Source organism: Columba livia, chromosome 2 (assembly GCF_036013475.1).
Source record: "Columba livia isolate bColLiv1 breed racing homer chromosome 2, bColLiv1.pat.W.v2, whole genome shotgun sequence".
NCBI classification, from domain to species: Eukaryota; Metazoa; Chordata; class Aves; order Columbiformes; family Columbidae; genus Columba; species Columba livia.
Window position 1 is genome coordinate 87,992,028 of NC_088603.1, and position 14,545 is coordinate 88,006,572.

General features: G+C 37.6%; 1 protein-coding gene across 2 annotated transcripts in view; it reads right to left on the reverse strand.

The window, feature by feature from the left end:
- ADCY2 (adenylate cyclase 2) overlaps positions 1-14,545 on the reverse strand; it is a 225,488-nt gene that overhangs the window by 76,230 nt on the left and 134,713 nt on the right. For both annotated transcript variants that reach the window (XM_065052707.1, XM_065052706.1), the window contains 3 exons: positions 7,266-7,414; positions 5,950-6,061; positions 4,776-4,903 (listed from right to left, as the gene is read on the reverse strand). In XM_065052707.1, the coding sequence (XP_064908779.1) occupies positions 4,776-4,903; positions 5,950-6,061; positions 7,266-7,414 (389 nt within the window). The remainder of the gene's footprint in view (positions 1-4,775; positions 4,904-5,949; positions 6,062-7,265; positions 7,415-14,545) is intronic.

A 14,545-nucleotide genomic window follows, 5' to 3' on the forward strand; every position in this document is an offset into this window, starting at 1 on the left:
AATATGTGCCAGAACTGAATCTTCTCTTCTGTCTCACAAATTAAAGAAACCACAGAAGATTTTAAATTAGAAGTGTTACTCTGGACCAAATTAGGGTTTAGTACTCCTCTCCTGTGTTCCCTGAACACTGATGATGCAGACACTGAATGTGTCTAAGACCATAGTTGCTCACATCCCCATAGGATACTTGTCTTGCCTACCCAAGCATATCTGAAACTTTCCACTACTATTTATTTAATTTTCTGCTCCCACAGTCTCCTCAGTTTCCCTCAGCACATCACAGTGTGTGTGCCCATCCTGGCTGGGCAGTCAAACTACTCATCACGACTGCATTTTTCCTACTGCAGCCTGGATTTCAAGTTTATAAAGATTCTATGTTTTTCACAGGTATGGTTAGCTTGCAGGTAGTCAGTACCCTGAAAATTCCCAGCTTTAAAAGCATAGTTCCCTTTTAGTTCAGACCTACAAAAATTAAATAATACCTAAAAATATATGTATATTTTATTTAGTATCTAGCTTTCAAATTGGCATAACCACCTCGTCCAACAGTTTATTTCACTTTCCGCTGAAATGGAACTCATTTCAAGCTACCAAATCAAAGACAGACTTTGAGAATGTGTGGCTCAGAAACATGTAAATTAGGAAATCACCAAACAGAAAAGTGTTTTTTTCCTTAACAGATAAGCTCTAGCTTTAAAGCAGCCAGTTAAGGTAGCCAGCTCTCAATATCACAGGCAGCAGTGGCGTCTACGGCTTGATAAGGTGAGCATTCTACTCCTGGTCCCGCAGGCTGTAGACTATAAGAAACATTAGATTTGTTCTGACATAGAGCAGAGAAGCAAAGCAATTAATCGATTGGACTAGATGATCTTTCGAGGTCCCTTCCAATCCCTAACATTCTGTGATTCTGTGACTCTGTGTAATGGGACTACTAACATGTTTAAATGGAAACAATCCATAGTGTAGTGAGGCTCAATTTCTCAAAATGAAGCTACACATCATTAGGAAACAATACTGAATGAGGCTTTGTACTACAGGTCTCCTGGCTATTTGGTAGAATTTTCCCTTTTTTCTTCAAAGAGAACTGGAACTGAAATCATATTCAGGTGGTAAAATCTATACAGAACCATTAATTTAAACAGCAAACCGCTTTATTCCAGTACCTTATGCACTGAGGGGTCAGTTTGCACCTCAGTGACTGAATATAACAAAAACTTGTATCTGACAAAAAAAGATATTTTAGACAGAGCGAGTCAAACTTATATTCAGTGACACACGTCCAAAAGCGAAAGTATTACTACTTATAGTTATATAGGCCACAGAAGTATTTCAGGAGATGCTTCCACAAAAAGATGCAGCAATCACACAAGAAAATATGGAGTTGATTAATGATCAGCATTTTTTATTCACTTCCAGGCTGCAACACTTGACATAATACTTTGAAAGCATTTGAAAACACAGGGTACAGATTTCTCACTTCTTACAGAGGCGTAAACAGGTTGTGACAATCAAGCATCTGTCTACAGAAGTGCTGTGGATTCTGACTACAGTAAGTCAGATAATTTTCTAGTCTATAAGGCTGCTCTTATCAAGGATGATCTTATCATCCAGCATTAACAATGAACATACTTCATAGCAGCTTGAGAAGAAAGTTATTTCAAAGAACATCGAGAAATTCTGAAGTATGAGGAACTACAGATTGCTCTCCAAGCTCAAGTAAAGCACTGCAATGTGATGTGTAAAATTAGACTTTCAGTTCTTCATGAAGCGCAATTCATGGCTTGAGCTTAGCATTGTTTTTCCACCAGCCTGTGACCTTCTGTACTTTTTTTCTCTTAAGTAAAAAAGCAACAGGTCGACCAGGAACTTTATGCAAATGCTTTTAACTCACATTTATCACACAGCACACAGACCTTTAGAAATGTCAACCAGAAAGCTCTCATTCTCACTGAAAGGTTGTGGAAAAAACTCAACATTTTTAAGCCAACCAAGGTGAGGAGTCAGGACTTAGGGACAGACATTGTTTCACCTACTGCTCTACCAAAGGGATGTTAGCTTTAGTTCCTAATCTGCTAGAGAAGCAGTTGGTTTGATGATAGTCATGTTCTAGTATATCTAAATGAAAAAGAGAAAGCATCCAGTGAAAGCAACTGAGGAAATAACCAAATCTGTAGATTTTAATGCTTGGCAAGGAGAAGTACTCTAAGAACCATTTAAAAAATAGATTTATTTGCACACATTGTAAGGTATAACCATACCTGGATGAAGTAAAAACATTTTAGAAAATGCAGCAACCTGATTCCTTCACTGAGTTTAGTTCTACTAAAGAACCCTAAATCAAGGAGATCAAAATCCTAGTTTCCACAAATAATGCACCTTTTCCATGAATACTTCAAAAGGAAAAGAAGCAAATTTGCATTAATCAGTGTACCCATACACTAATTATCCAGGATTGAATTACAAGACCAGGCAAGCGAAAGCCAAAACTCTCTTATGACAACAGTTACACACATATGAGGATACTATTTAAGGATGTGAGGAACCACTTTTGTATGCCTGTTTAGTTAATCATTGAGACAATGTGACTATTCAACATAACTATCCATTTCATTATAAGGTGCACACCACACATACACCTCACAAGATTGAGGTAATTTCTTACTTTGCTACCTGGACAGTGGTAAATGTGATTTGGGCAAAAACATCAAACTTGGAAATGAGACTTGCAGAAGAGCATACCAAGGTTTAAAACCAAAGTCCAATTAAAAAAAAAAAAAGAAAAAAATCACACAGGTGACTACCAAATATCCAGACCTTCCCATGATATATATTTTTGAAAAATGTAGCTCACCTTGATGCATGTAATTTTACTCAAAGGAAACTCAGCTTTTCTGTGGAAAAGTTACTTGTCCCCATTAATGATAACTGCTATAAGTAACCATTTACAGTCCTTTAAGTCTTAAAAGCTAAAAAGAACTTCAGGAATGAACTACAGAAGATGAATGATCTGACTTTGGTTAAAAAAAAACAAACAAACAAAAAAAAAGAGGTGGAAGTTTTTTTTACTTGACCTTTCCTTACAAAATGTTTTCTAAATAAGCTAACAGAATCAGATTGTTGCTTAACAAATAAACTGCAATACTGAGCTGAAGTTTCTTGATAGGCAGGTTTAAGACCCTTCAGCATTACATGCAGACATCCAAACTAGGTTTAAATATAAATACCCTCATACTGAATTAAGTCCAGCTTTGGTGGCAGAACTCATTCGGGGCAGGTAGCTTACGGAAGAGTTACTTCTATTCTGCACTGAGAGTTCAGACAGCAGTCAGGTGAAGAGAAGAGACAGAGCAAAGCTGCCCTTTTGCAAGACTTCTTTGAAGTCCCATCATCTTCAGAACTGCTCAAGTTGCCTATAATCTCTTCCCAATCTACTTTTCAAGTAATAAACTAGAGGATTCCTCAAGTATGCCCATAGTTGTATCCTCAGATGCCTACAAGTATTAACCCATCAGATACAACCCTTTTTTTCCTCCTTCACAATCATATCAAGCCTCCTGTTATTACATGAGTTACTTGAAATAAGCTACAACTGCTGTTTCAGAAGCAATCTCATCAGGATTCGCAAATACCTTGTTCAGTTTTCTGCTTCAAAGACAGCACAAGCACAATGATTATGGGAAAGAAATAAGGGACAAATACAGTAACTCAAAAATCCAAAATACTGCTGCTTAGCACAGAATTCTCAATAATGCCTTAATGTGTTAACTCACAAAACTTTTCAGAAAGTCCTGACCTAAAAAAATAATTACAAAAAAGTTGAAACTAAACCTAAATCTGGGGTCTAGTAAGACAGCCATATTTATTTACTTATTTAACAACACAGGAAGTAGGCCTCTCAGCCTCGTAATCTGTAAGTCGTTAGAAATGTCTTTGGTAGACAGGCTCGGTATCAGGGCTTGAGGCATCTTAATTGTGGAGGAGCAGCTGCTTCTGACCACCGCTGAACTCCAAACGCAGCAGGAGCCAGAAGCTCCGGCCTCTCACAGAGCCATTTGACTAATAGGTGCGTGGCAGCATCATGACGTAGCAAAAACCAAAGCTTCTAAGACCTAAGTGATATCTGTTGGAATAGTCACCTCATAATCACAGATTCACAGAATAGTTGAGGTCAGAAGGGATATCTGGAGATTGTCTAGTCCAACTCCTGCTCAAAACAGGGCCAGCAGGTTGCCTAGGGCCATACTAGTTGGATTTTGAGTATCACCAAGGCTGGTAACTCCACAATCTCTCTGGACAACCTGCGCCAGTGCTCAGTCACCCTCACAGTGAAAAAAGTGTTTGCTGATGTTCAGATGGAACCTCCTGTATTTGAGTTTGTACCTGTCATCTCTTGTCCTGTCACTGGGCACCACCAAAGAGACTGGCTCAATTTTCTTTTCACTCTCCCTTCAGGTATTTAAATGCATTGATGAGATTTTTCCCTGTCAGCTTTCTCTTATCCAGGTTGAACAGTCCCAGCTCTTTCAGCCTTTTCTCAGTTGAGCAATGTTCCAGGTCCTTAATCATCTTTATGATGTAGTGATGAGATAGACTGGCAAAAACCAACATCTTAAAACATTTATTTGCTGAGTCTGAGATTAAGATAACCATGCTCAACCTTGCAGTGAAACACACCAACTACTGCAGGTCTGAAAATTTCAACCAGTAGCATAGCTACAGACAGAAAATGGCAGAATTTTTATTATTGAATATTTACCAAAAAGTTCAGCACTTACTTAATGGCTTCACACATGTCCAGTCCCATTTTCACACAATTCTTGGCATGATTTTGAAGAGAAATAGGTAGTCCAGAAACACAGTAATAGCAGTCACCTAGGATTTTAATTCTCATACATTCGTTTTCCTGGAAGAAAAAGCAAGGTGAGACCATCACTTTCAAATTACATAAAAGAAGATTAATGTTACAAAGACTGACTTAAATGACATTAGGAAAATCATTCTACTTAAGGTTATTTCAGCAGAGAAGGATTTTGCTTGCTAAAAAAGAAGTGCTGTCAGAGAGTTTTGTTCAGATGATTCTTCCATCTGTTATGGTCCTTAATGGGCAAAACTAGGAAGTAAGTTCACTGCAAAACATCCGCAGTGTTGCTCACACCTTAGATTAAAGAAATGAGCCCAGGTATCATGTACTCAATGTAAATAAAGCATTTTTGTTTGAAATATGGAATCAAAATTCCACATTCACATCTTTGAAGAGGGACTATACAATATTACATGAAACAAGCAATCATAATCTTATTTCTGTCTTTTGTACTCTAAGGCAATCTAATCTAAAGTTTGGTGTTTTTTAACCAATACTGAACCATAGTTTTTGAACTAATAAAAAACACAGAAAATTTGTATCTGTTTTAGTGTTTCTATTTCACCTTTGCACACAGCATGAAGTTTAATGTAATTCTTATAAAAATGACATCTAAATCTGACTGTATTTGAGTCTTTTCTTGAGTAATCAAGAGACTGTGGTCAGAAATTAAAATCGCTTCAAACAATATTGCCTCTCTTGTCCTCCAGTCTCTTAAATACTTTTTCGTAGACCAGAAAACTGACTGCATCAGTTTTATATCTTGAGTTTCTTAATCCTTGTTATTGTAAAAAAATCTATTTTAAAAGCTGTTCATCTGCCATTAAGCTTTATCGGGCTCCATAAACTGTCTCTATTGGTCCTGTTACAAGGAGCTATCTTGTTTTTCACAGATTTTAACACTGGCAGAAACACACTGTTGCACTCAGACCAGAGCCAGATTTTTTTTCTTCACACATTTGAAGTCTAATCTTCTTGCCAAAGCCTCAGAAATGCTGCCTGGAGGTAGAAGAGGCCTCAAGAAGAAATAGTATTTTAAAGATGACTTACTTATTTAAATCCACAGTAGCAGCCCAGTAGAAACCCACCTTTGCAATCTGATCAAACTTGCCGAACAGCTCATTCAGCATGTGCACCAGTTCCCCTGGTGAGCAGTCACTGGCCAGACGAGTGAATCCCACGATATCAGCGTACAAGATGCTACAATAGGAATGAACAGTTGCCTTCTGCAGAACTCAGATTTATCAGTCAACGGTAAAACCTGAAAATAAGTATTCTGGACTTCACAGAAGTATGCCCATACCCAAAACAGCCACTGCTAAATGTAGGGCAATAAATATAGCTATACTTATAAGTAAACCTACATTTATCTTTGTAAGCATTACCTTTACAGTTAATATACGCCTATATTTACCTTTATAGGTATTACCTTCACAGGTATTACCTTTTCAGGTATACCTATATTTATAGGTATTTATAGGCATTCTACACCTATATTTGGTACCGTGTATTAAAAAAAAATAAATATTTTTCTACTAACAAATTGGCAATAATGGGAATTATTTCAATAAACATGTTTATTATCAGAAATTGTTTAATAACTTTTATCATTGTAGGTATTTTCTATCTGGATGTACCTGTCAGTGATATGCAGCATGGAAGTATTTGTTCAATTGTTACTCAGACTATGAAATTCAAGTTCAGTTGCTAAGATATTCAAGCCATACACTATGTTTCTATTCACCACAACAACTTGACCAACTGATAGAATCAGGCAAAGGAATAAGTATTTGTGTTTGCAAGTGAAAATGAACTTCCTCAAAAGTCCTACCCTACTTGTTTTAAAATAATAATTTCTAAGAATGTCATTCAAATAAACTCGTCTAATCAGAAAAACAGGCAAAGCAACTCGTAAACATGAAAGAATATTTGAAATAAATAATGAATTTTTTTTCAAACTTCCAGAAATTTATAATTAATAAATAATTAGATTTGTCAGCAGAACATTTTATCTCAGGTACTGTGTAAATACATATATGATACAGCTGCCTCTACTTACATTACATAAAACCTAAGAAATTGCTCCAGTTTAGAAAATTACAAATTCAGAATAATATAACTGTCATGAATTACAATTTTGACTAGTATACATGAAAGCAGGATTTGGTACTTGAACCTGAAAAATTAAGACAATATGAAGAAAGTCTGTTAATGCATGGCTTTTTCTAAACAACTATCACTTCTGTTGCTCTTCTACAACATTGAATCGTTAGCATTTGATGAAATTAACGGATACTAAACATTAAGTTGTTAAAAAAACAATTATTTTCTTAATTGCTCTCTTAAAACTTTGTTTTCAAAATTTTTCTGAATGTTGTTGATACATTTTATTACAGTACAATACCTGACATTGGTGTGCCTTTTGACATAGAGATTGTGGAAGTTGTTGGTGTTTTCCAGCTGGCCTGCCTTGGGACCTTGCAACCTCTGAATGATCTCTGCTTTCATTTCCATGGCAATGTGAGCAGGCAGTAAAGAAAGTAGAAGACGCTCCTAAAATTTGAAATGAAATGTCAACAATTTCTTTAAGGAGAAAAAAATTAGCATGGAAGCAAGGCATACACTACAGTCTATTACCTAGAACATTTCAATAATACTCGCACTCAGGCATTTGCTTGGTATGGCCTCCAAAATTAATGTGTTCCTTGAAGAACATGACAAAAGATATACGCACATATCTAACTTCCTCAAGGTTTTGTGTATATTAGAGAAAGCTTAAGCTAAACTTAACATCTGAAAAAGTTACATACAGTAATCTATTCAATATCTGAGTACAATGCAGGAAATACAGATTAGCAAATAAAGCAAGAACTGCAAGGATTGTTCAGAGGATTTCAGGGAAATGCAGTCCAATTCAGGCAAGAATAGGTTGAATCATTTCTAAATGAAGTTTAAAAGGTTAGTGCTAGTTTTAGCTGTTGTGGGACTGCAAATGAAAATATAAAATCAAGACACAGAATATATTGAAAATGTTGGACTTCTGCAGACTATTTTGATATGTACTCTCCCATTATTTTAATATGGCATTTGACAAACTAAAGTTTTTTTAAAATATTAGCCTAAAAGGAACTGGAATTTTTTTAAAAAACCTATATATTTTTCCTTATCTTTTGTTCATATTATAATCATGGTCTTCTCCTTGTGAAGCTCTTTTACACCAGTATATTTTAATTTTGCAATTTCACCTGTGACAGCTTTTCATTTTGTTCCTAGTTCTCTGGAAAACTGGATCTACAAGAGAATAGCTAGAACTCTGCAAAAAAAACCCCTTCCTGCTTTGATCATACTCCACCTCAAAACAGGAATTTTCTTGTATACAGAGCAGAGACGATAATGCTGGCTGAGCACAAAACCCAGAACCCTGAACCAGAGAGGAGGGTGAAGACAACTGTAAAAGCCCACAATGGAGTCAGAGATGGAAACAGCTATGCCAGAAAAGATGACAACCTCCAAATGTGCATGGTCTGCAGGTGCTACAGTGATGCATTTTCTTTGCTTCACAATGTGTGTCTTTGCAGAGTTTGCTCTTCTGTTCGTGAAGGTACCGGGAGTGTAACTATTACTCCAGTGCTCTGCCTAGGAGAATTATTCCTGTTGAGCTCTAATGACCTTGAGCAGAGCATTGTAATAACACGCTATGGATTCTTTGATACTTGCAGCTACCTCAGCTGCCTATCCCTGTCATATATTATGAAGACTTCCCATTTCTTACAGCATTTGTGTACCTGTAAGTATAGCATTAACTTGCACGAGGCCCTGTGAAACTGATCCTGCATACTTTGTAAAAAAATTCTATTTCAGTGAATCCAGACAGAATCTTGCTTTGTTGCTAAGTAATATCGAACCAATAATTTTCATTCTTTTTTCTTTCCTTTTTTTTTTTGCACTTTGGTGAGATCTAAAAATAATTTTGATTCACATACCCATGGACTGCTCCTTATTTTGCATACAAAGGCATACAACATAAACAGTAAGACAAGTTGTGAAATATATGTTCAAGACAAAGCATACCTGTCTCTAGACTGACCAAAGAAGGCAAGAACAAAAAAGATGTATTGTTTTCCTACTGCTAGGATCTCAGATTTGACACATTGTAACTGAAAAGAATATATACAACTGACTTTTCCCCAAAATGTTAATGTGACTTCATTTCTTAAATATAAGATTAATTTAGTATGTTTAGGCATTTTAGCAAGTACACATCCAAGAGGACAATGTATTTTCATTTCTAATGTAGTCCACTCACCCTTGGTGGAGGTATTTTGCTAACTTATAAAAAATGCCTGCAAAACCAATGGATTTTTTTTCCTATAATGAAAGCTTACTCTTGCAAGTTGCTCTTTATCCAACAGAAATTTGCTGTTTTGTGATGGACAGACCAGTCAACTTTTTTAAAAAAGTTATCATTAAATAGATAACAAAGAGGTGAGTGCTCTTAGCTCCAATTTTACCCCACTGTGCTCCCAGAAACCCAGAGAGACTGGGCAAAGGTCAAAGAGAAAAGGAACAAAAGTTTTCAAGAAAGCTGCAGAAAAAGGAATAGAAAAAGTTTTCATAGGAAGCAGCATGAAGTCAACTACAAGCTAAAAAATCATAAGAAGAAAGGGAAAAGAGAATGTCCTCATTTTGTAGGTGCTTTTTGTCGCCAGGCCAGACCACTATTCCATTCTGCCTAAACACCCTTGTAAAACTGTTCACCACACCAGAACCTGCCTCCAAATGTTTTCATTCCTCCATTTCCACTGTGCAGAAGAGAAGGTTACAAGCAGAGGTGGCTTTAGAGAACCCGAATGGGTGAAACACCTGACAAACATCCTCCTGTGCCCAGCTCCACCTAAATGCCTCAGCCACCCTCTCCATCACAGAGGCTGCGAGTGCTCACCTTTCAGTCCTGAAGTGACCACTTGTGTGATAATTTGTCATCAAGTCACATATTTCACACAGATTGTTAATTTTAGTTTCTTTCACTAAAAGACAACTGTGAAAGAAACGGAGTCTCAACACCATGGCTCTGCTGGTCATGTCAGCTAAATACAAGATGGTGACTAATACATTGTTCCCTTTCCTTCTGCTAAAGATCCTAAGAAATGCAAAGCATTTAAGAATACCTCTTCCTTCATGTTTTGTCATCTCTGGTGGCTAAAAAGAGCATAGTGGAAGGAACAAAATCAATTACTAATCAGACTGTAGTGCTTGATGATATGCACTGAAATTTCTGCAGACTGGGGAAGTATCAAGAACAAAGTGAATCAAGACTGCTGCTTATGGTGGCTTTTTATTTGAGAATATATTCTGTAGTATTTTCTCAAAAAGACGTCAAATCTACACATCAAAACCTAGATGAACTGACATACAAGGCACTGACTTTGAGACAAAACACTTGTCTATTTGTAGTAGGCAGAGAAGCAACTCTCCAAAAACAGTCCTTAAAAAAAAAAAAAGCCAAAATAATTCTGAATGCAGGTCAAGTTGCAGCATTTAAAAGTCTTCAGACTAAAAATAACAGTACCCGTTTCTGGCAGAAGAGAAGCTGCTGTGCTGTGGAAATAACGAAAATCACCTGAGAAATGTCTTTCATTGAGTATCACCAATATGACCTCACAGCCAGTATGTGTGATTCATGCACAGGCACACCTCTGGGGCTGTGCTTTCTGCTTACTTGTAGCTAAGACCTTTATTTCCTGAGGCTAAAAGACAGAGCACACAATCCACACTGAATATAATATTATAGTGTCTTGCAATACTGTAGTTTAAGCACTCATTTCTTCTCAGAACTTGTCCATCTGGATCCCAGTATAGGTCTAGCAAGTAGTCATCCTCCTTGGATTCTCTGAGGATTTTCAGTGGTGTCTGTCAAACTCTTACCCGAGTTCCTGCTCTCTCAAACGCTCACATCCACGCTGATTTCCTTGTCAGAAGTTTTCCTGAATTCTACAGATGACTTTAGCAGTCATATCCAGTTACTCATCACTCCCCTTAAAGCTTGATAAACTCTGGATGTTTGTTTAGCTAGGGTAAGCTAGCGTATCTCAGTTAAAGATCATAGCACTGCGCCAGTTTTTGCAAGGTGGCAACTGCATTTGCAGTATCTTGCACAGTGGAGGTCATGCTGTTGTTACGCAGTAAGCAAGCAAAATACCTTGAAATGCTTGGTACAGTACATTTTCTTAAGTGAATATTTCACAAATCAAAGTCTTCTGGGCCTGAGGCAATAATGCTTTATTTATCTGCTCATTCCTGTTTTGTTATGTAAACTACCAAATGTGATTCACTCATTTGTACAGGACTACATGACTATCAACTCTTTTCTTTACCAAAGCATAAGTAATTCAAATAATTTATAGATCTATAGGCCAAATATTCCTCTATCTAGTCTGATCACTTGAATAATATAGACAACAGAATGTCATCATGGAGAAACAAAAGTATTCTGGTAAGGCTCACTACATTAAAATTAGTTCAGTGCCTTACTCTCAATGGAAAAAAGCTGTCCTTTGAGGCAATTCACAGAATCTGATACTGAATTCCTATAGGGGGCAAGTCTCCCTTTTTTTCTCTCCTTCTTCCCCCCTACCCCTCCCACTTTGTCTATGGAGGGAAATGCAGCTCCAGATTTTGGTCTTACTGGAAGAGATGTCTATCTTCCTTGTTGAGCTTCTGATACTGAAGAAGCCTCCAGAATAACTACATATATGTAGATCAATTAAGTGACAGATGGACATTTTAGTCTCTATAATCCTATATAGGGATATTTTTGTCCCTTAAAATGTCATTTAGGGCACTGAATATTGAATTCTACTTTTCTGTGGTTAGTTTTGTTTTCAGATTGCTGTGGCATGTATTTAATCAACTATTTAGCAAGTTTGACAAATTAGGTCAACAAGTCAGCAGTAAGAGCTCTAGAAGCCATTAGCCTAAACACACATCCACCTTAACAATGAAATTTACAAATAAACATGGATAAAATAAGATTTTTAGCTCCCCTTGAAATGTACCAAGAAATAACCTACAAGAAAGAAGTCTTAGGATTCCTGATCATGCAACGATGACTCAGCCATGTGGCTGACAGAGATGGTGATCAACAGGGTACTTGCTTTGCAAATTATGGTACTTTTTACCCAGATCTCAAGTATATTCTCTTAAATACACCTACGAGGATAAGCAGCTGTAGACTGTTTTTTCTTAAAGCTAACTTGGACTCCTAACTGGGAGGGGAGATGATTTTTACCAATTAGGCACTATTATCCCCTTAATTTTAGCCTATGTTAGTATTCTCCACCAACCTGATTACTTCTACTGAGACTAATAATTTGCATTTTACTCATACACACCAAGAAAGGTATTCAGTCTTGATTACAGAGACATCAAGAGATGGAGAATTCATCAACTCCTAAGCTGTTTGTTCTAGTGGTTAATCAGATGAACTGTTAAAAACTGTTTAAAATGTGTTCTGTATTTCTTACTTGAAGTCTTGGTTCTATTATATCTTTCTCAGCTCAAGATTAATGCCCACACTCTCTTCCCTGTAAAGTTAAATACTGATCAGATAGCTTAATTTTCTTTTCCATCAAGTAAACAGACATAGCTCCATAAATTTCCTGCTGCTAAGTATTTTCTACACTCTCTTCTCTAAACTCTCAACAACCCTCAATCATTTTTTCAACATTCATTTGACACAGATCTTGACACTGTGCTCCAGTACATAAAGACACACGTAGCCTTCTGCCCTGTTCACCTCAATACGCTGCTGAAATGTCTCTGGAGTCCCCTGGCTGCTGTTCCTCCAAAATATTTTTCAAAGTTGCAGCCTTCCAGTGTTCTAGCTATGACCCTTACCATTTGCTTTCACAATTACATCTTTCCAGACAGTTATTACAAAGGTGCACCTTGTCTTGATGAATATAGTTTATTAAGCATTCTGTGTTTCTGTATTTACTCTCAGATTATCATTTGGCTTTTCTGCAAAAATGATTGTCTGTGATTATCTTCATGTATCTCTTAGATCATTATTAAAGAACACAAGACAGCATAAAGAATGAGAACTGGTTCTTGCAGAATATGACACACATGCCACTTTATCAAATATCTCCACTGACAATTTCCAGATACCTGACTCAAAATCCATCAGACTGTGCTCTTTTGATGGGTGTCAGTATTTTAATCAGAATGTCCACCATCATCGCACCAAACATCATACTGAAATCCACTGCTTTTGGAAAATTATTTAACCTAAACCCGTTCCCTGATAGAAACTGGAAAACATTTTTATATGACTTGATTGCTTACAAAGCTGTTGAGTACATCACTCTATTTCTTTTCAAATACAAAACCATCAAAGTGGCATCTTTTGTTTATACTCTTTCTATGTGCAGGCAGGCCCTTCCTTTGTTAGGAAGCATTTTTCCTGGAATACTTCCAAAATGCTGCCATCAGCCTTGACAAAAAAAAATAGATAAGGATTCTTTCTGACATTTAGAAGTCTCCTACATATCACAATTTTTGTCATTTTTTTACATATCTAACTGCTGCTTTTGCTTTCACTCCTGGCTAGTACAGGCTTTAAGCCACAGCTGAGATCTTATCTCATCTCGCCTGTTCATTAACAGCCTCCTAAAGGGCTCCCCGTTGCTAGCAACGTTCATCTATGCCTCTTTTTTTTTCTTGCAGAAAATATTTTTTTTTCAAATCCCTAAGCACAGCACCATAAGGCTTTTTATCTTCATGGTCCTGTAGGTGAAATTTCAAGGCTGGTGACGCCAGAAGTCAATATCAAAACCAGAAAACCAAAACACACAAGTAGAATGAGAGCACCATTCACTCAGGCCCTGCTGCTTCACCAGCCACAGGACACAAACTCCCTCATTAAGATGTTTTGCAGAAGACAAGCTGTAGGTGTCAGGGAGCTGCTCCTGCGAGAAAGGGACCCTCAAGCTGGGGCTGCCAGCAGGGCAGGGGCCATCCCCATGGCCAGGTGAGCGGGACAGGCCTGGGGTGGCCACCAAGGGCCCAGGTCACCAGCCCAGCCCATGGTACTGTGACATGTCCATGAGGGAGCAGAGAGTGGGCCAGGTCCAGGGTGAAGTCCAGGGAGGGCTGGGAAGCCAGGTGAAGGTGAGAGGCTGAGGCTGGGTCAGACCATGGGCCCATGGGCACAGCCATGGCGGCTGTTTCACAGGAGCTGCAGCTGTAGCCATCATCATACCCAGCTCATTTGCTGCCGAATAACTATGCATATGAACAGTTAATGTCCAGCTGACCACCTTCATCTCCAAATAACACCAAATCTACCTATTAATACAAGCACAGCTTTGCTGCAATGGTTTCAGTGCATGGTTCTGAAACCTCATTTAAATGCACAGGCTCACCACGTATTTGGCAAAGACAAATTCCTTCAAGGAACTTAGGGGATGCTTAATGTTTATGCATAGATTACAGCTTGCATATGCAGGCTGTCTATGACTAATTTTGTAAATGAGGTTCACTACACCTTCAGAATGCGTGCCTATCTTGCAGCTGCTCAAGAGACTAGTCATCAAATAGCAAAACAATAGAGTAAAAACAGAACATAACGACATACACAGCCAGAGCTGCTTAATTAATTGACACAATTTTAAGGTTTGTTTC